Source organism: Bemisia tabaci, chromosome 1, assembly GCF_918797505.1.
Source record: "Bemisia tabaci chromosome 1, PGI_BMITA_v3".
Classification (NCBI taxonomy): Eukaryota; Metazoa; Arthropoda; class Insecta; order Hemiptera; family Aleyrodidae; genus Bemisia; species Bemisia tabaci.
This window is the reverse complement of record NC_092793.1, coordinates 87921741-87943488: the sequence shown is the minus strand read 5'-3', so window position 1 is coordinate 87943488 and position 21748 is coordinate 87921741. Positions and strand designations below refer to the sequence as shown.

Sequence of the window (21748 nt, the reverse complement as noted above, 5' to 3'; positions counted from 1 at the left end):
TATCTCTGCTCCAGTGCAATATACTGAGAAAATATACGTTTCCAAAATGAAAGCTGACAAAATTTTTTAGTAACACGATCTAAACGTTTTTTTAAGGTTTTTTTTTTTTTTTTTTTTTTTTTTTTTTTTTTTTTAGGAGCTTATCGCGCCCTCTTTAGAGTCTTTGGCCTTAGTTTTTCAACAAACAGCCACTGCACTGACATTAACACTTTATCAATTTATTAACACATAATTTGATTGTTTAATATGTGCGATTCCAAAGCTTGGTAAAGTTCCAGATTAGTTTTGTTCAGGAGAGTTTTTGAGTCAATGTTGGTTTGAGGGAGTTCTTTCTTGAGGATGTCAAGGATTCGGGTTGGTTGTTGGGTTTAAGATGGACACTGTAGGAGTATGTGGTCGATTGTGCCCACTTGGCCGCATGCACACAAATCGTTATCTTTGAGTTTGATTCTATGGAGGTACTGGGGATATAAGCCATGCCCAATACGCATTCTGGAGATAATGTTAGTTGATTTTTTGCTTAGTATTATGTTTTCGAACCATGCTCTGTTTGATACCAATGGTTGAATGTCTCCAAGTCTGGTTCCTTTAGTCTTCCAGCTTTCGACCCAAGCTTGTTGCAATTCTCGAAAGGTCGAGGATTTTGCTTGTTTTAGGTAGTTTGAGTAGTGAATTTTTTCGCTGGATAGATCGATGGCATTTGTTAAGATTTTTGTTTGTTTATCTGCTAGTTCGTTTCCTTTTATATTTTCATGTCCGGGTGTCCATATTATTTTTATGTCTTTGTTTCTGGACATAAAATGGTGAATTTCTTCCAGCTCTAGGTTATCTGCTATTGTGTTCAGGTTCATTAGGGAGAGTGCTGGAGCCGTGGAAAGCTCTAATAACTCGTAAAATCGCGATTTTCTGCGGTTTTTCGCCATTTTTGTGAAATAAGTTTGTCCCTTTAGAACGAAGTTCCGTAAGTACAAATTTATTTCACAAAAATGGCGAAAAACCGTGGAAAATCGCAATTTTACGAGTTATTAGAGCTTTCCACGGCTCCAGCACTCTCCCTAATGAACCTATAAAAAACGTTCGAATCATATTTGTAGGAAATTTTATCAGCTTTCATTTTGGAAATATCTATTTTCTTGATATATCAAACTGGAAAAGAGATCTCTCGAGAAAATCGCGAAAAAACGTGATTTTTCGTGGGTTTTCCGATTTTCCGGAATTAACACAAGGATTTGTTAAGAAACTAAAAATTCGGACTAAGCGTGGAAAATGACATAGGGCACAATCATAACCTGATTTCACCCAAGTTTTGCAAGGTAAAATCCTTTATTGCCTGGACTAACGAATATTACAGAAATCAACCCCTAAGCAAGATATTCAATGCTGCGTAATTCTTTACGCGTGAATTCAAACCTTACGCTCATAAAAACTCAATAGTCTACGTGAGTCAAATCGCGCACTAAACGTAACCGTAGCCGTCTTGGCGGAATGAAAATATTTCATCCTCAAATTCAGTGTTTTGGCTCTGCTTTTGCCCGTTTTTAATACTTTGAAATAATAAGGCGGGGAGAGAACATTCCTTGATAAGAAAGCTTGTGAAAAGCTTAGTAATGCTCGATTAGACTCACGTAGAGTAGTGTGTTACTTGTCACCGGACAATTCAAATTTCCCGTAACCAATGTAAAATAAAAACGTTGATATCTTGTAATTAGGAACTGATTTCAGTAATTTCCGATGCAAGAATCGTGTTCTACGTGAAACTTTGGTTAAGAAACATGTATCCAATTTAAAATATGACCTAATTTTATATCTTAATAGCTCTTTCACCGGTAGAAAAGATGTTCGATTAATAGCTCTTTCACTGGTAAGAAATATTTTAGATTAATAGCTCTTTCACCGGTAGAAAAAATGTTCGATTAATAGCTCTTTCACCGGTAAAAAATATTTTACATTAATAGCCTTTTCTCCGGTAGAAAATATGTTAGATTATACCATTATACTAATCTGTGCTTTTCATTATGATTTCAGATGAAAATTTGCAATGATTAATCTGCTGTCTGTAGGAGAAAGATTCTTTGTAAACATTAATTTAAGTAACCTCGTAAAATGAAGTAAGAAACATTCAAGAATAGACAAATAGACAATTCGTTTCTTTTATTCCACAAAACCAAACAAAACCGAACCGGTACATTTCATGATATCCGACAACCGACGCCATTGTTACATGATTACATCGTTCCAATACAAGTAGAGACTTCTTCACACACATGAAATAAGTGCTGCTCTCTAGCGTGAATCAACATTATCAATACGCCTCCTTAAATTTATCTTTTACTCTAAGAAGGTACAAAGATGAATTTACAAATATTTCAAATACAAAGAAAAACTTACATTTAAATACAAATTTGTTACAAAAAAAGATTTCAGTTAATACGCCTCCTCAAATTTGTGTTTGAATTTATGTTATTTACTTTTAATGTGTTGGACTTGTTGAACTTGTTTTTTTTTAATTTTCTCTCACTTTAAATTTAAATTTCGACGAAATTTTTCAAATTTAATTTTGCCAAGTGGCCTCGTAAATAAATCAGCAGTGTTCTCATCTGAATCAATAGGAAGAATATCAATTACACCCTTTTTATAGTTGTCATTAATGAAATGATAATGAATCTCGATATGTTTGGAGTTTTTAGTAAAATTTCCACGCTGAGCTATGTCTAGGGCTCCTGAATTGTCTTCAAACACTTTAATTGGCATTTTAATTTCTACATTAAAAAATTTAATTAATTCTTTAACAAATAATAATTCTGAAATGGCTTCCGACAAAGCAACATATTCAGCAAATGTACTACTTTTAGTAACAATACTTTCTTTCATTGTTTTCCAAAATACTAAATTTCCAAAAAAGTTGATGATAAACCCAGAGGTTGACTTTCTATCTACATTATCTCCGGCCCAATCAGAGTCTGAGAAACAAACCAAAATTTCAGGATTACCTAGCTGATTTTTCATAAACCAATTTCATATCTTTTGTTAAAAACAAGTATTTCAGTACACGCAAAGCATACTTAAAGTGTGGCTGATCATATGTAGTCATAAATCTACTCAAATAATTTACAGAAAATGCAATGTCTGGTCGCGTTGCACAGCTTACATACAAAAGTGCTCCTATTAGATTTCTGTAAGATAAGTTTTCACACTCAGCAGCTGGTTCCAATTTCAAGTTTTCTTCCATTGGTGTCTTATACAATTTGCTACTTTCTATGCCATATTTATGAGCTAGTGATTCAATATATTCACTTTGACTAAGCGTCATTACCTGTGTGTATAAATTGTAATTTACATCTATTCCTAGGTATCTTTTAATTCTACCAAGATCTTTCATATGGAATTTTGCTTTTAATTTGTTTTTAACATCATTAATGCATGATACATTTTCACTACAAACTAGTAAATCATCGACAAATATGATAATATAGACAACTTTACCTTTTTGATTTTTCAATACATAAAGACAGTTTTCTATTAAACATCTTTCGAAACCTAGACTTATCAAATGATCATCAAAGCAGTCATACCACACACGTGGACTTTCTTTTAATCCATACAAGGCCTTTTTTAGTCTGTAGACTTTACCTTCTACCTTTCCAAAACCTGGTGGCTGATTTACGTAAACTTCAGAGTTTATTTTACCGTTTAGAAATCCTGTGTCGACATCCATTTGATGAATATCCAATCCATTCTGACAACAATATGACAACAACATTTTTAAAGTTTCCATCTTTGTTACTGGAGAATATGTTTCCTCTGTTAGTTCTGTCTGCTGAAAACCTCTTACCACAAGCCTAGCTTTAAAATTATTTTCTGCCTTTTTAGTATAAATCCACTTAACATCTAATATTTCTTTATCAACTGGTTTGTTCACAAGAGACCATGTATCATTTTTGTTTAAACTATTAAATTCCTTCATCATTGCCTCCTTCCACTTGTCAGCTTCATTACTCTTTATTGCATTCTCATAGGTATCAGGTATATTATCATTACAGTAATTTACATAAGCACAATGGTAAACATAATTTTCATCATATCTCACAGGTTTTTTTCTTTCTCTGACAGGTTTCTCAGATTTTTCTTCACTCGAATTTTCATTTCTCTCTTTATTTGCACGACTTTGGTCTTTTTTGTTTTCTTTGTCTGGTTTTAAATCATCATCTGAATCACTTTCTTCCTTAAAACTAATACATTGTACATTTTCTTCAATAATATCCACATGTCTTGCCGTTATTACCTTTCCATTTACAAGAACTCTATAGCAAACTTCTGTATATCCAAGCAGAATACCTTTATCTGCTTTTCTATCCCATTTTGATGCTCGCTTCTCTTCTGGAACTCTCACGAATGTTGTGCTACCAAACAGGCGTAAATACTTAACACTAGGTTTTTTGTTAAACATTATTTCATAAGGAGTTTTCTTTTCAAATGTGTTTGCTAAGGTTCTGTTTTTCTAGTAAGCAGCTGTACAAACAATTTCAGGCCAAAATTTTAATTCAACTTTTGCCTCTGCAAGTAAACATCTAGATATATCCATGATTGATCTGTTACACCTTTCGGCTGTTCCGTTGAGCTGATGAACATAAGGAGGGCACGGATTTATTTGAATGCCTTTACTTCTCGCAAAATCATAAACATCTTTGTTCAGATATTCAGTTCCGTTATCACACCGAATTTTTTTTACACGTTTATTCAACAAGTTTTCTACTTCATTAACATATTTAATAAAACAATTTACCACTTCGTCTTTTGTCTTTATGGGATAAACTCTACCAACCTTACTGTAATCATCTAGAAAAGTTAAAAAGTACTTTTCACCATTCACTCCTGGAGTTCTATGAGGTCCGTTCAGATCTATGTGAATGATTTCTAAACACTCTGTTGCTCTAGTTCTATTATTTTCAAATGGAAGATTGTGCATTTTATTCTCAATACATATGTGGCACTTCATGTAATCAGATTCTAAATTTTCAGGCAAATCATGAAGTAACTTATTTTTGACAATTGTGTCCAAGTATTTAAAATTTACATGACCCAAAGTGCGATGCCAACGTTCTTTAACACTCATCTTTTCTTTCTCTTTTTTATCAACTAAATATACATTAGAAGATTCACAACTAACAAAACTAGTCAAACGATACAATTTATTTTCCTTTTTAGCAATTGCCAGCAAATTTCTGTCTGGACCATAAATTTTACCAAATTCTCCTTTATACACAATAGTATTGTTATCAGTAATCTTTGCTACACTCAGTAAATTTACTTCCATATCCTTGACATAAAACACATTAGGAATTTTAACTTTAGTTTCCTTACCATATACCATAAATGTAGCATCTACTTGACCCACTTTGGTAGCCATTAACACTCTTCCATCTCCTACTCTCACTTTGATGGGCTGATCTAAAGTAATATAGTTACAAAAATAAACATCAGAATTTAATATGTGGTCAGTACTGCCACTGTCTAATAACCATTTAATCTCATTGCAAGATAGATTACCTTCTTCAATCTTTGAACAGTTCACCTGAGCAACAAAAGTACCCGCATTTCCTCCATCACTTGACTGGTGCTGTCCATCTCTAAAGCCTCGACTACCTCTGTAGTAGCCTCTTCTGAAGTTTCCTCTGTGATGCCCTCTACGGTTTCCACGATGATTTCCACGAGGGTTTCCTCTTTGATTTCCTCGATGTCCTCTTTTTGAAGCGTAGTAGCCACGACCTCGGTTACCACCATAATTGCAGTTTTGCTGATAATGTCCGTAGTTACCACAACTATGACACGTTACATGCTCCATCTCATTAACACACTCCGCTTGATAATGACCTAGCTTGCCGCAATTATAACAGGTTACAGTCTTATGCGAAGCTACTCCTGCCGCAAAAGCACTTCCGTTTTCACCAAATTGATTTTCCGCATCGTCACTATAATGTTCAACTTTTGGTTTTAGCTTCAGTTTATTCTTCAAATAGTCTACCGTTCTTTCAGCTTTTGGTAACACATCCATCAAATCACCGATGTGACTTAAAGATGGGGGCAAAGCCTTTAACATATAATTCAGCTCTTCATCTTCAGAGACCGTTGCCCCTGCATTTTTTAATTCATTTACACACTTTTCAAATTCATCAAAAAACTTTGTAGGGTCAGTCTTATCTTTCAACTTTAGGTTCTCGAGGTTGGAGCGACACACAATTTGTAGGGCAGTGGACTCTTTCAAGTACATCTCATCAAATTTTTGCATTATTTCATACGCACTTTCAAGATTACTCACGTATTCTAACTGCCTATCAGAAATGGCACTGTAAATGAAGTTTGTTGCCTTGATATCCATGTTCTCCCAGTCCTCCTGCTTATCATCTTTCTTCTTCTTTCGCTCCACAGTCACTTTACACTTCTTGAATTCGAGAAATTTCAAAATGCGTTTTTTCCAGTTTGTGTATGAGTTACCATCGAAAATTGGTAACATCACATCATCACACTTTACCATTTTCACACTCGTGGTACTTTTTCAATTTAGGCCTCAAGTCCCGACAGCCAACACGCTACACACTCGAACTCGCGATCATAACATGATTTCGAAAACAAATCAGCACTCGAGAAACCAACGCTCTGCTTCCATGTTGATAAAATGAAGAAATAGACATTATACGATAGACTTATTCGTTTCTTTTATTCCACAAAACCAAACAAAACCGAACCGGTACATTTCATGATATCCGACAACCGACGCCATTGTTACATGATTACATCGTTCCAATACAAGTAGAGACTTCTTCACACACATGAAATAAGTGCTGCTCTCTAGCGTGAATCAACATTATCAATATAGATTAATAGCTCTTTCACCGGTAGAAAAAATGTTCGATTAATAGCTCTTTCACCGGTAAAAAATATTTTAGATTAATAGCCTTTTCTCCGGTAGAAAATAAGTTAGATTATACCATTATACTAATCTGTGCTTTTCATTATGATTTCAGATAAAAATTTCCAATGAATAATCTACTTTCTCAAGGAGACTGATTTCTTGTTAACTTTAATTTAAGTAACCTCGTTAAGATACCAAGATTAAAATGATACCTATGTCACTTCTCATATGTTTACAGATGAATAGTTATTTTTTTCAATGGTACGTTCAGCACTAGAGCTTAGCTTCAATATTAGTATGATTTTATTTTTATTTTATGGTTCTTTTTGCATCCAACTTACCTTGATGTGTATTGATCTCTGCAGATTATTTTTCTTACTGCACTACTGATTTCGAACAGCCTCAAACCAAGTAACATTAATGCCTCTACAGCAATCTAAATTTGCATAGGTACTTGTCTCACATATTTTTAGATATTAAAGAGAAAAATATTAATAAAAAGAAACAATCTATTTTTTTATTTTCTCTCATCTCTCTGTCACCTTATTCCCTATCTTTTATTTTCTCATTTTGCTGACTGAAAAAACCCCTGGCTAACTGTAACTGAAGAATTTGTATGATAGAATGGCAGAAGCTTCTTTTTCAACACTTAAAATAAGGTGCATCTGAATTCCGATGACGAGCAATTCTTTCAATCGCAGCATTGGATTACTCTCTTGCAAAATTCCATCTCATCTCCGACTCCTAGAAATGTTTTTTGTGAATATCGGCGTGGCAATATTTCTTCCTGGAGCTGGGCGACTGTTCGTAAATAGAAATCTTCTTTTTGTGATTCACGTAATATTTTCTGGCAATATTTATGGCTTGGGAAATGATAATATGGACAGAGTTTAATAGAAATGCACCAAGCCACATCAAGTTTGAAACAAGAAAACGAGGTAAGAAGAATTATCCCTTCTTGAGATTCAGTGTGAAGGAAAAAGTTTAATGACTGTTTTCACATACACATTATGGAACTCGATTTTGATATTTTGATTTTCTCTTATTTGTATCTAATATGCAAATCAGTACTTTTATGTTGAACTCTGTTAAAACATCAATGGCTGCAGTCACAGACCATGTTATCTTTATTGCAAAGTTTCAACATGTCTGTTCCTATTTTGTTTCTCAAACAGAAACAAGTCAACTTTATTTCTTGAAATTGATACAGATTATTCTGCTTACAGAGAAAAAAAATCAAGGAAGTCTCAAGTACTTCTTTGACTACGTTCTAAAAAAAAAAATAAAGTGAGACAGCAAATGAAGTCTGCAGCTTAGGAACTGATATTTCCGGATTAGTTCCGGAATATTTAATGTTATTCCGGAACGGTCACTCATTTAATGGTGTGCATCATTTGACAACAGTGTGTCAAACGCGCAAGAGGAAAAAAGTATCTAATGTTTTTTTTCCCCAGGTACTCCTGATTTTTCTTTTTATTTTGCCCTCCACGCATTATTTGTGTCTCTCTACAATATATTTATTCTCCTCATAAAAAAAAAAAAAAAATACTCATCTCAGTATATATCTCTCTCTTTAAAAAAAAAAAACAAATTTCCCCGTGTTTTTGCTCTTTTGTTTCTCTCATACTATTTTTTTGGATTTTGTCTCTCGGTTGCCCGGAGTTCCCACCATACGGATTGCCCGCCATATCTAGTACACCTGGCATACGACGAAAGTTGGTACGCCGTTTGTCCACTTACTGAATTTCTCATTTCACATATATATTTTTTCTTGGTGGACTGATTTTGATATTTCATAAAAAATATTTCTATTTTTACGGAAAATATAATATATTAAAAATATATATATATGTGATTAAAATATATATCGACGGTGTAAGTCGGCAATCACATAACTCGTTTGCGGTGTCTGAAAATCTCCGCCTCTACGTTATTTTTTAAAAGGAGAACGAATTGACATCATTTCTTGAAGTTTTTGCAGAATTTTCTTCGCACAGAGAAGAAAAATCACGGCAGTTTTAAAGAATTGCCGTTGAGTAGTTTTCCGTTTAAAAAATAAAGTATGATAGGAAGTCTGCGACGTCGCAAACCGAGTTATGTGTTTGCTGACTTACACCGTCGATATATTTGAAAAAGGAACATATATATGAAAAAATATATATTTTCAGTAAATGGACAGACGGCGTTCCATATATGACCGTGTCATGCTTATTATTATCAAATCAAATAAAAGGAACAAGTTTGAGTGCATACAATAGATTGAAATGAAAGCTTTAAAAGTTGTTTTACTTAATTAAAAATAAACAAGAGCTGTCTTCGTACGTATACTACATATCGATGGTGAAAGTGCAGAAGTTTGTATCTCGGAAAACACGATTTTTCAGGAGAGTAAAAAAACTGTCTACATTCCTCCTTATTGTCAGTAGAAGGGTAATAATTCTTGAGGATAGCAAGAATAAGATGCTTTTTCAGACTTCATCAATATTTTGGATAATTTCTCGCGCTGTTAGCAAATACGGCCGAAATGCCGAGATTCGCGTTTTCGGCACTAAGAATTGACACTTCATCACGAGATACGCATTTCTGCAATTAGTGTTTTAAACCTATCGTTGGCGGATTTTGATCATTTAAAAACTGAAAAAAGGGTTTCATGCTTACAATTCTTTATCAGAAACTTTAGTTTGACCTCATACGGCCGGATCAAGCAGTGTATGATTGGAAACTGACATTAGATTACGAGATACGCATTTCTGCAATTAGCGTTTTGAAGCTATTCTCTTAATCATTAAGATCAAAAATAGAATTTATTCAACCTTAAAACTTATTTAGAAGCTTTAGTCGATCCAATACACTAAATGAAGCATTGTTTGACTGGATTGACTCTAGTAAAACTGACCGTTGTGATGAACCGTCAGTTCAATCAGTTCATGATTGCATTGGCCCAGAGAGTAAAAATGGACATGAACGCCGCGCGCTGCTAGTAGGTAGTGGATACCTATGAGGAAATGATACTGGAGGGCCCTCGAGTGATAATCCGCCTTCAATTACAAGCGTATGCAACATTAATGACAAGTAACAGTACCTAATCCCCCCCTACCCTCGTCTATCGGCCTATCACCGGCGTTCACTATGATATTATGCATGCTGGACTGCCTGAATTAGAACAGCCACTATTTAATAGGGACCAATGATTACTTACCTACCTAATTATTGTGTTCAAATTAAGAACAATGAAAAATGTTCATCAAGATTAGGCAAACATTTTCTTCGGTTAAAACCTATTCAGAGAGTAGGCTCCATTCCAGTTACCTACACGGCTATGCCAGTTTTTGAATGGAGTGGGTCCATTCTGAGTTTTCTCATTTTGTATCTTCCACTGCGCCTATTAAATAAGGTTCTTCATTTTCCCTTCAAATTGTGCAGCACAATGCATCAATATTTTCTATATTTTAAGAGATGTTATATAGATGGTGAATGATTAAATGTTGAATATTGTAAGATATAGGTCGGTACCGAAGTATGAGTTTTTGAGAAATGAATGGAGGCGGGCATTAGGTATTGAGAAACGAATAAAAAAATTCACTTATCTTTGATGTTTCTTCAGGTTTTAGGTACAGTTATTCACCCTTCAAACTGAGGGACTTCCGGGTGCATTAATTCAAAGCAGTAATAATTTCATTTCTTGTGGGCTGTATGCTCTAGTTTTCAATAAAAGCGATAAAATAAAAATTGACGGTGAAATTACAAAAATGTGTATCTCGGCTGCAGCGTTTCAAAGTCTCCACTCTAGTCTTTCTCATTCTTTAAAAGGAGATTGAACCAACATCATAGCTTGAAATTTTCACAGAATATTCTCAAGGAATATTCTTCAGGAGGTAAAATCATCATAATTTTCAAGAAAAGAAGTACCTATATTAGTTTTCCATGAAGAAAATGAAGTATTACAGGATGTCTGCAACGTTGCAAACCGCGATACTTGCAGTTTCATCGGAGAAATTTTGCAGAACAACCATCCTGATTGTACCCAGAAGGAGTGGGGGAAGACCTCCAATTGATACAGCCATCAGGAACCTGTCTCTGACCATAATTACCATTCAAATTTCTTTTCACCGATTCATTCCGTATAAAAAGATAAATAAAATATATTGCCAAACAATAAAAATTAGATGAATTAAACATTTTACCTTCCCATTTTCTTCATTGGGGCCCTAATTTTTACCATCCTCTCTTCCAGCTGTGTAACTGAAAAGGATAACAACAAGATGGTTTTTTATGTTATTGTATTTGAATTTTTACTTTTCAAGGAAAAGCCGTCCACTATCATTTTTTAAAATCTAGTGTCACTCTTCTTGACCTTCATTATAATCTTCCTTACAACTTTTGAGTAAAACTACCTGTTGCTGAATAGTACCTACTTTTAGAAAATGAACATGAGTATAGTAGGTATGGTTTTAAAAATATAATACCTCAGCTACGTGCTTTTATGATTTCTGGATAAAACTAATCAGGATATTTTGTATTATTCTTGAAAGAAAAATTGGCCGAGTATATTTTGGTATGATATTCTAGAAAACGTTTTTAGCACAGCTGGGACAAATCACTGAAAATGTTCAAATAATTATGAAGAGTTTTCCTTCAGGAAATTAAATGACAGAGATGTATTAATTTTTTTTCAGCCACGCGACCTTTTGTTTAAACATAAATAAATAATAAAGTAATAAGAAGAAAGTTTTTCTGACTACTTTCTCTTATTATTTTACTATTTATATTGAACAACACCAAAATGAAGCTTTTCAATTTTGTTTGAACAGACGAACTATCGACTGTGAAACTGCAAAAATGCATTATCTCTTTTGCAGAGTTACCTAAAGGGAAAAAAGAGTGTATCATCATTTGCTTAAAATTCTTACAGAATATCCCAGACAAAGGAGACAAATCAAGAAAGTGTTTTCTATAAATGACTTAAGGTATTAAATTCAGAAAGTAAAGTAGGACATGAGGTCTGCATAGTTTCAAATTGAGATGTCTTTTTGCAGTTTCACCACAGTGAGGTTAGCTATCAGGGTACTTGGGCAATCTTGTTCTTTACATCAAGAGTTTTAAAGGATCTCAAAAAAGTAGTAATAGCTCCATCATCCTTTTTATTTTTGGAGGAAAAAAAAATATGATCAACAACCCTAAACTTCTTACCATGAAATACCTACGTAAAAAGTGTAATTAAATAAAGAACAGAGGCATTAAAAGGCAGTATTGCAATTTGTAGAAAATACTTTCAAGTAAAAAAAAAACACATAGAATCTGATGGGAAAATAAAGCATGACACTAACTTGCGCTATGAGGCTGAGGAACTGGCTTTGAAGTCTAATCTGATCATAAAAAAAAACTGTAACCCTATTATTTAAAACCACAAACATACAGACTGTGGATTTTCTTTACAAAATTGGAGTTCAATTTCTTCATTCTTGACATTCTTTTATTGTTTATTCTGCATTTTTTCTGAGTTAAAATGTGACATTAGCATTACATCTAACCTTCAAAAGAAATAAAGAGTCAATGCAACATCTTTAATTATTTATTTTGATGCATTACTTACATTAAATAAATTTAAAATGTATAATGTGAGGAAAAATAACAATTGGTTTGGCAATGAAGATAATTAAATGTTAACAGTGAATGAGAGGAAAGTTGAGACACACAAAAGAGATACAAAATTGTGTTCAGCAACTTAAACAGTACAGGTTGTAACCAATTTTCTTGCACAAACCATAAAACTAGATTGAGATCAGTCGAACACTTCCATTGAAATGCACAGTATCAATCAGATGAAAAAACTAAATAATTTAATAAGTTTTATGATGATTTAAAGATGACTCTTTGGATTAGTGATAAGAAGAACAAAGTAATAAAACCATGGTAGTACAAAATGAGAGAAAAATTAAAGGCAGTAAAAGAAACGAAAAATTGCACATGGAAAATTAAAAAGAAGTTAGAGTTGAACCAGCACTTTTAAGCGCTAATGTTCACACACAGAAAATAAACGTCCATAGTTAGGCAGTTTACAACTGGCCGCGAAGTGCTCTGCCAAACAGTGAGAGGCATTTTATTAATCTTTTAATGAAACCTAGACTAACCATCTAGATGCACCATATCAATCAGATGAAAAAACTTATTAATTTATTAAGTTTTATGATGATTTAAAAATTACTCTTTGGATTAGTGATAAGAAGAACAAAGTAATAAAACCATGATAGTAAAAAATGAGAGAAAAATTAAAGGCAATAAAAGAAACGAAAATTGCACTTGGGAAATTAAAAAGAAGTAAGAATTGAAGTAGCACTTTTGTGTGCTAATGTTTACACACAGAAAATAAACGTTCTTACAACTGGCTGCAAAATGCTCTGCCAAACAATGAGAGGCATTTTACTTATCTTAATGAAAAATTACTTAAGTATGAGGCATATATTCGAGCACGAACAATATGATACAGCTTAGAGACAAGAAAATAAAAGAGAGACCGAGTTCAGTCTTTTTCAAAAACTCAAGGAAAATTTCTAGAAAAACATGAAAAATATAAAAAATGTATTAATAACAAAAATTCAAAGCACTGCTCATAAGAAAGAAAAAAATCCCAGTCTTTTTCATGAAACCGTAGATATCACCTTGATTTCCGTGACCTGATAAAATGCCCTATGACGCACTACTCCTGGTTTTCCATGCATTTCAGACCTGCAGACACTGCAGCAGGGTGTGCTAAATTAATTTTGCATTGTTTGTTCGATTACTGTGTCAGCTGTCCAGCTCACTTCCACAGTGAAACTGCCAAAACGCGAATTTTTGCAGATAAAGGGTTTCCAAATCTCTGCTCCTATTTTATTTTTTGAACATAGAAGCAACGAGCATTGTTCTTTAAAACACAGACTATTACGTGCAGGAAGAAAAAAAATCATAGAATATTTAAGACATTAAATTGAGTTTTTTCCATTTAAAAAATAAAGTGAGACTTTATTTCAGTAGACTTAGTACATTTTTATCTTAAGGGTGATTTCACGATAAGAGGAATAGTCGTGTCGCCGTGAGTTATGAACGACATAGGGCAAAACGATTGAAAACCAAGTTGATGAATCAATAGGAACGATGTCCCTGAACCTATCCATGCTAAAAAATATGATAAATTATTATTATATTTAATAATATGAGACTTTAAAAGCCGAAAATGTCCGGTCGGTTACGCGTCGCCAACCGCGATTTTGAAGCAAAAGAGCAATATGCGGTAATAAATCAGTACTGATCATGAATTCTTTGGCAATATTTGCTAAAAGGAGACTCTAATGTTCAAGAAAATTGCCAGTTTGAACTGAAATTTTTATTATTAAGCGAGAAAAGTCATTAGAAAAAGGTGTCGCCACATTTGGCAAGACATTTTTGCAGTTGTATTAAGTGCAATGTTTATCTCGCCAGATGGATTCAGGAGTTTCAAAAATGTCATCAAATTGTTCGCTGAAGTCTTCTCAACAAAACCATTACTGATAAGTCAGATTTTTTTACAATGAAAACTTTAATTATTATGAAAACCAGTGATTTTTAGGTGTGTAGCACTAATTCCTCACTATACAAAATCCTCAATTTAATATTATTAAACTAAAAGGAAATCTCCAAAGTTTAGAAAACTCTTAAGACAGCATTAATTCCACCTCATAACTCAAGAATTGCCAAGTTTCATCTTTTGTATCATCTTTTATCTCACATTTTCAAGTGTCGGTTACGCTGTGTCTGTTACGTAACCGACACAATTTGGCAGGGCCGCCATGTTTGCGTGGACCTCCAGCAGTCCCGCGGGAAGCGCTTATACCTGATTCAATGGCTTGTTTATCAATCACTTTCACTTTGTACTGAATCAAAATGGAGCGGGCCAAAGCTGGAAAAAGGAAGTTTAATACCTTTAAAATGAGGTAATGAAATCCTGTTCAAATTGGTGCACTTTTATTTTTAAGGTATTTCACATTTTAACTATTCCTGTTATCGTGAAATCACCCTTAATCAGGTTGCCATTTAGAATTGGCGATCGATGGAAACTTCTGCTTTGCGCGATTGAAAGTAAAATGTTTCTTATCATTCATTTGAAAAAAAGACTTTAGAGAATAAATCAATTTTGATATCATAGGTATTGGATTGCCAAAGAATTTGTACCGCAAATTCAATGAAAAAATAACCAACAAAATTTAATAAGGTACTCGTTCCATCTCGAACATCAGCACACCACCTCCCCTACCGCCTACCTCCACTCTACTGCTGCTAACACCACCGCCTACACACGTTCAACATCCGCCGATAGGTTAATAGGTATACCTATAGGTATCAACCTATAGGTTGATAAGTTGCAATAAAACCAATCAGGTTCACACCCCACCTCCAACCCACCTTCAACACCAGCTGAGATCCTGTAAAAACAAAGTTGCATTGATTGGTTGCCATTTAACGAAACAGAAATTAGGTAATGAGTTATAACATCATTACATCATTATTATTATCTTTAACAATGAGACCAAAAGGAACTTTCTTTAAGTTTAGAGCATTGTTATTTTTCAAATGACAAATTCTCTTCTTTTTTCCTTCCCTAATTGGATGCTTAGTGGCAAGGAATATAGATATTGTAGTAAAACAAAATTCATATACATTGGAAAACATTCTGCAAATTCCATACAATGATTGATGGAATGGTTTTTTTGTACCAGATTTTATACCTTCACTAAAGAGATTAGAACAATCTTACTAATCAGAGTCACACATTTAAACGAGTTCTATATTTCTGGCTCTTTTGAATGTGTCAAAATGTTTGTTTAATTTTTAGTCAAAGAAATGAAATGCTACAAGTGTATTACAAATTTCTTAGACTTCGCCAAAAAAAAATCCTGTCAAACTATGAGAGCATTTCCCATCTGTTGGAATGAATGCTAATTCATACTTCCCGCACTAAATACAAATCGGTGTTGTACACCGGTGACTCGAGAAGTCACCACCATCTCTCCGTACTGTGCCTATTATTACTTGTTGATTACTTGTTCATCATCATGTCTTCTGCAATAATGAATTAGTCAGGGAGAAATACGGTTTGACCCGGAACAAATTGCTTAACAAACTTTTCATATGTTATCGTCATCAGGAGGTCCTCCTGAACAACATTTAAAAAGTCTACCACGGTCCGACCCCGGAACACCCCCCAAAATGCCTAAAATCCAAAATGGCGGCCGTAACAAGGCCTCCGGGATTTCGGGATTTTAAAATATGCATGTAATTCCGTGTGAGGTATCAATCCCTATGTAATTTTTGTCGTAGAATTCAGATATGAGGTCAAAAAAGTCCCCCGGTCAAAGGGGGTGCCCCAAATCCAAGATGGCGGCCAATTTTGAAAGGCAGGAGGGTGAATTTTTAAAATGCGCATATAGGTTCATGTGAGGTATCATTCCCTATGTAATTTTGGTCGTAGATTTCATTTATGGAGTCATAAAAGCCCTCCAGTCAAAGGGGGTGCTCCAAATTTCAAGATGGCGGCTAAATTTGAAAGGCAGGAGGGTGGATTTTTGAAATGTTTACGTGACATGGCAAGTAAGGTATCCTTTCTTATGTAATTTTGGTCGTAGATTTCATTTATGAAGTCATGAAAGCCCTCCTGTCAAAGAGGGTGCCCCAAATCCACGATGGCGGCCAAATTTGAAAGCAGGGAGGTGAGCCAAAAAAACAACAATCACGTTAGAAGGCAGGTTGGCTATCAAATTCTATGTTTCGTTAGTCAAGGAGTCTGAATGAAATTTTAAAAATTAATTTTACACAAAAATGAGACGTGACATGCAAGATGGTGACCATCATAGTCGATAAATCATAAATGGTAAGGTGTCTCGCTGATCAGTGCACAATAACTCAGAATTCAAGTTCAGATACCTTACACACAGAGGATGAAAAATCTGAAATACCTGCTGGAAGTACCGGGATAATGAAGTAAAAGTTCAGTACATTTTAGATGGTGGGTCTTCATTCCACCGAGGGCCATGGAAAAGAGGGCAAACCTAATATTATTTGGATTCATAAATTCATATCATTGTACAGTTCTAAAAAAGCCAAAAAAAAAACAACAATCACGTTAGAAGGCAGGTTGGCTATCAAATTCTATGTATTGTTAGTCAAGGAGTCCGAGTGAAATTTTAAAAATATTAATTTTACACAAAAATGAGACGTGACATGCATGATGGTGACCATCATGGCTGTCTAGGGTATGAAGACATGTGAACAGGAGCAGGAGCACCTGAGAGTTATTTTTGTTAATTTTGAAGCACATGCATTCCCAATTAAGATAAGGATATTAAACGTGACCTACAAACTCTAGTCAATATGGGAGAAAATCTGAATCAGCACATGTTGATTTTTAGTCTGAGTCAGGATCGTCAGGATCTTCTTCCTGGGTGTCTCCAAGTTTATGAAGTCTTTTTAATTTATACGTAAGTCCGTGCAGCATAAGTTCATTTTCTGAAATTTTCACTTTCATACCGCGCATGATGTACCACGCCTTTTTATACCGAATTATTTTACGCAGCGATTTCGGACAGGAGGCAAGTTGCTTGTAATAGGATAAATTTCGTTGATATTTTTATCAAAGCATTCCCATTGACGAGCATTCAGATCGGCTCGTTCTAGCCAGCTTTCTCTGTTCGTTCAAAGCTTTGCTTAGGTATCAAGAACCTTTCAGCATTTTTGCATAGGTAAGGATCCGATATAAGCGTACCGAATATACTTATGCTTTTCCGATTCTGTGCATGTGAGAGGTTAAATCGCAGCAAAAACCAAAACGTATGGAACAGAAGCTGCTTACATAAACGTAGATTGATTCTGTGACGGATTCAAGGGATGTTGTGAGCGATCGTCTTGGGCTTTACGCAATTAATATCACATCTTAAGTGCAAAGAAAAATTGATGTCCCCTTATCTATTTTTTCAAAAAACAAAACGAATAGGTTCGAATCGTTTCCGTTCACAATAATTGTGTCAGTTTTCTTATGTACAAGGTGCACCACCCTCTTTGAAGAAATCAAGAGCTGCATCTTATTTCACATGCACGACCTTACAACCGGTGGATTCGAGGCGTGTGCCGATGATTTAAATAGGTTTACTTTTAGTGACGGAACTTGTCAAAATTTACCTCTTTTTTACCAACAAATGATGGATTTGGTGAGAAATTGACTGTAGGCGCGTATCAGAATTTTTGGCTTTTTTTAAGGCGAGTGGAGTATTTAATAAATGGTCCATTTCCTTGGCACCCGTCAAATACTGCCGTGGCTTCAGATTACTTAGAAAAAAGAATTTAGCGCAGAACTGTACGATGATTTGAATTTATGAATCCAAATAATATAGGTTTGCCCTCTTTTCCATGGCCCTCGGTGGAATGAAGACCCACCATCTAAAATGTACTGAACTTTTACTTCATTATCCCGGTACTTCCAGCAGGTATTTCAGATTTTTCATCCTCTGTGTGTGAGGTATCTGAACTTCAATTCTGAGTTATTGTGCACTGATCAGCGAGACACCTTACCATTTATGATTTATCGACTATGATGGTCACCATCTTGCATGTCACGTCTCATTTTTGTGTAAAATTAATTTTTAAAATTTCATTCAGACTCCTTGACTAACAAAACATAGAATTTGATAGCCAATCTGCCTTCTAACGTGATTGTTGTTTTTTTGGCTCACCTCCCTGCTTTCAAATTTGGCCGCCATCGTGGATTTGGGGCCTTTGACAGGAGGGCTTTCATGACTTCATAACATTCCTCTTTCTATAGGCACTAAAACAAATGAGAAAAGTAATTTCTAAAGCTCTGGAATTTGATCCCAGAAAAAAGTAGGGTTAAGCATGATGACCTTGATGCAACCAATCGCGATTGATCGCTCTCTGCAGTTGCAGATATCTCTCTCCCACCATGAGCTGTCTCTCTCGTACTCATTGGAGTCCCATAAGGAAAACGGGGATCAAATTCCAGCCTTTAATATGCAACTTTGAAAGCTCACCTTTGACTTTACACATTCTTCAGACATGCTGCTAGAACTTAGGAGCTTCAGAATTTAGAATCTGTGTCTTCATATTTAAATAATCACTGATTTCGGAGTCGGATTTTAGCAGCGCGACGTGGTGGATTTTTTCGGAACTACAGCTGAAGATTAACCATAAGCAAAGACATAAAGACGGAGTGCTCGTATCTAAAAGCCCTTTGACCTAGGAACATCCTCCAAGTTTCAAATCTTTACCTCAATTACGTATAAAGTTAGAGGGGGTGGCTGCACTTTTGGTCCTAAGCCCTCCATGAAGCGAGCTGTCCACACTCTCCCTATACAGGGTGATCCAAAAGTCCCTTCCACCCCCTCTAACTTTATACGTAATTGAGGTAAAGATTTGAAACTTGGAGGATGTTCCTAGGTCAAAGGGCGCTACTTTTTGGCCTCCCTAAAATTTTCAGGGGGGCCCCCCTTGAGGGGGCAACGGACCCCAACTTTTAATTTTCAAATAGGAAGACCCCCTTTGTGATAGCTCGTTCGAAAGAGCATAACAAAAGAAAACTTTTCGCGCAAACCCGAAGTCAATATCTCAAACCGTTTCAAAATGGCGGCCGGTTAAAGTTCAAAATGGCCGAAAACTCACACCGGTTATTTGTCAATGGATTTGCGCAAAAATCGGTACTTAGAGGTATTTTGACACGAGAAAAACGAATTTGACGTTAGATTTCCAAAAAAACCGAAATTTCCAAAATGGCCGCCGGTTAAAGTTTAAAATGGCCGAAAATTGTCACCTCGGTTTTTCGCCGATGGATTTGCCTAAAATTTGGAATTTGAGAGTATTTTGGCATAAGATTAACACATTTGAACTTACATTTCTAAAAAAAAAAACAATTTTTGGTCATTTTGAACTTTAACCGGCGGCCATTTTGGAAATTTCGGTTTTTTTAAAAATCAAACGTCAAATTCGTTTTTCTCGTGTCAAAATACCCCAACATACCGATTTTCGCGCAAATCCATTGACAAATAAGCGGTGTGAGTTTGCGGCCAATTTGAACTTTAACCGGCCGCCGTTTTGAAACGGTTTGAGATATTGACTTCGGGTTTGCGCGAAAGTTTTCTTTTGTTATGCTCTTTCGAACGAGCTATCACAAAAGGGGTCTTCCCATTTGAAAATTAAAATGCTCTAGGGGTAATAAAACAGGGGTAAATAAAAAAACTAAAATGCTAAAAAGAGAAAATGCTCACTTTGATTTTTTTTAAAAAACTAATTCTCCTTAAGGGAGCATGGAGTTCAAGATCATATACGTGATGAGCAGTTGAGCACTTTCAAGGTGAGCATGTATAGTCAAATATCTTGCACGCAATACCGGAGGCAGCCTGGTAAGGCCTTAACACTCTTATGCTATTGGAGAATCGGAGGTCCAAAGAAGCTGAATAGAAAAAAATCACACGCAGGTCCTCCTTTCTGGCTGCTTCAGCGCCTTTCGAATACATTAGGGCGAACTAGCGGAGAAGCTGGTAAAATTTTTAAAAGTATATAACACAGTTAAAAAGGTCCTGCAATGAAAAGGCTCATATAACAGAGACTTTTTTTCTAAAACATGTTGGGGATTTGGAGCAGTTGGGAGGAGTTTTTAACGAGAAGCTAAACTTGAGAGTCATGGGAAAAAATACGGCAATCTTATTTCAGATTTAGCGGCTTAAAATACATATCGACGGTGTAAGTCGGCAATCACATAACTCGGTTTGCGACGTCGCAGACTTCCTGTCATACTTTATTTTTTGAACGGAAAACTACTCAACGGCAATTCTTTAAATCTGCCGTGATTTTTCTTCTCTGTGCGAAGAAAATTCTGCATAAATTTCAAAGAATGATGTCAATTTGTTCTCTTTTAAAAAAATAATATAGAGGCGGAGATTTTCAGACACCGCAAACGAGTTATGTGATTGCCGACTTACACCGTCGATATACAGCTACCAATCAAAGACCGCCAGAAATTTCACTTCCTTTAAATTTGAAACGGAAATAGCTGATACTTGCCTCTTGTAGCCGGGAAAATCGGCTTTTCCAGAAAATTAAAAGATTATAAGAAAAAAACGGTCAGCTCATATTCGGTTCTAGCAGCGCAAGATGCACATAAATTGGTACACTGAGGAGACAAATAAAAATCGAAAGCGAGGAAAAAGTCTGTTTGCTTTCAAAATTACGTGGTTCGGTGACTCTTACATGGCCAACAAGGTTTTAGGGGGTTTGGGATGGCGGGAGGGGAGGGGAGGGTCAAAATGGGGTTTAGGGGAGTGACGGGAGTTGGAAAAGCAAGTGCTCTATGATGGATGCATACACTTCTGACCCCTGTAATTAGGGTGATTTCATCGAAAAAAGTGCACTTTGGATGACCGGCCAGGGGCGCGGGGGGGGGGATTTTTCTTGCGGGAGGGCCACTGCTACAAAAAGGGGAATGTGTAAACCAGTTTCCGAAATTTTTTTCTCACTTCCAACGGCGTTACAGCGTTGTTATGGAGAAAAGTTTACCAAAAATTTAACCCCTAAAACCACCCCTAAGGCGATCGCCCATAACTCTTGCCCCAAGTGCTCGATTTCAAAAATCTAAAGGCCGCATAGTATGAAATTTTACGTTCTTTTAGAATAAAAACACTTCATTTTGTCGAAAACCCCGCAATAAGCGAGATTTTTTTTTAGGGGGGGGGGGGTGTGATTTTCTCTCATTTTTACAAGATTTTTCAGACAAAATTTTTGTTGGCAAACATCAGATTCTGATTCAGCAACCAAAATTACATG

General features: G+C 35.3%; 2 protein-coding genes across 11 annotated transcripts in view; one reads left to right on the top strand and one right to left on the bottom strand.

The window, feature by feature from the left end:
* LOC109037037 (uncharacterized) overlaps window positions 1-7418 on the top strand; it is a 135578-nt gene extending 128160 nt beyond the window's left edge. For 4 of the 10 annotated variants that reach the window (XM_072306413.1, XM_072306411.1, XM_072306416.1 and 1 more), the window contains one exon: window positions 7023-7418. Coding sequence is in view for 3 of the 10 variants with exons in the window: in XM_072306418.1 (XP_072162519.1) it covers window positions 7023-7043 (21 nt within the window). In the remaining 7 variants the exon portion in view is untranslated. Of the gene's footprint in view, window positions 1-2025; window positions 4790-7022 lie in introns of those variants that run through there. The other 6 variants (XR_011900855.1, XR_011900856.1, XM_072306410.1 and 3 more) reach the window with 4 other exon arrangements.
* A 2471-nt stretch (window positions 7419-9889) lies between these two features.
* Window positions 9890-21748, bottom strand: part of LOC109037039 (deoxynucleotidyltransferase terminal-interacting protein 1) — a 62137-nt gene continuing 50278 nt past the window's right edge. The window contains exon 9 of the mRNA XM_072306398.1: window positions 9890-15348. Within this exon, the coding sequence (XP_072162499.1) occupies window positions 15266-15348 (83 nt within the window). The 3' untranslated portion in view covers window positions 9890-15265. The remainder of the gene's footprint in view (window positions 15349-21748) is intronic.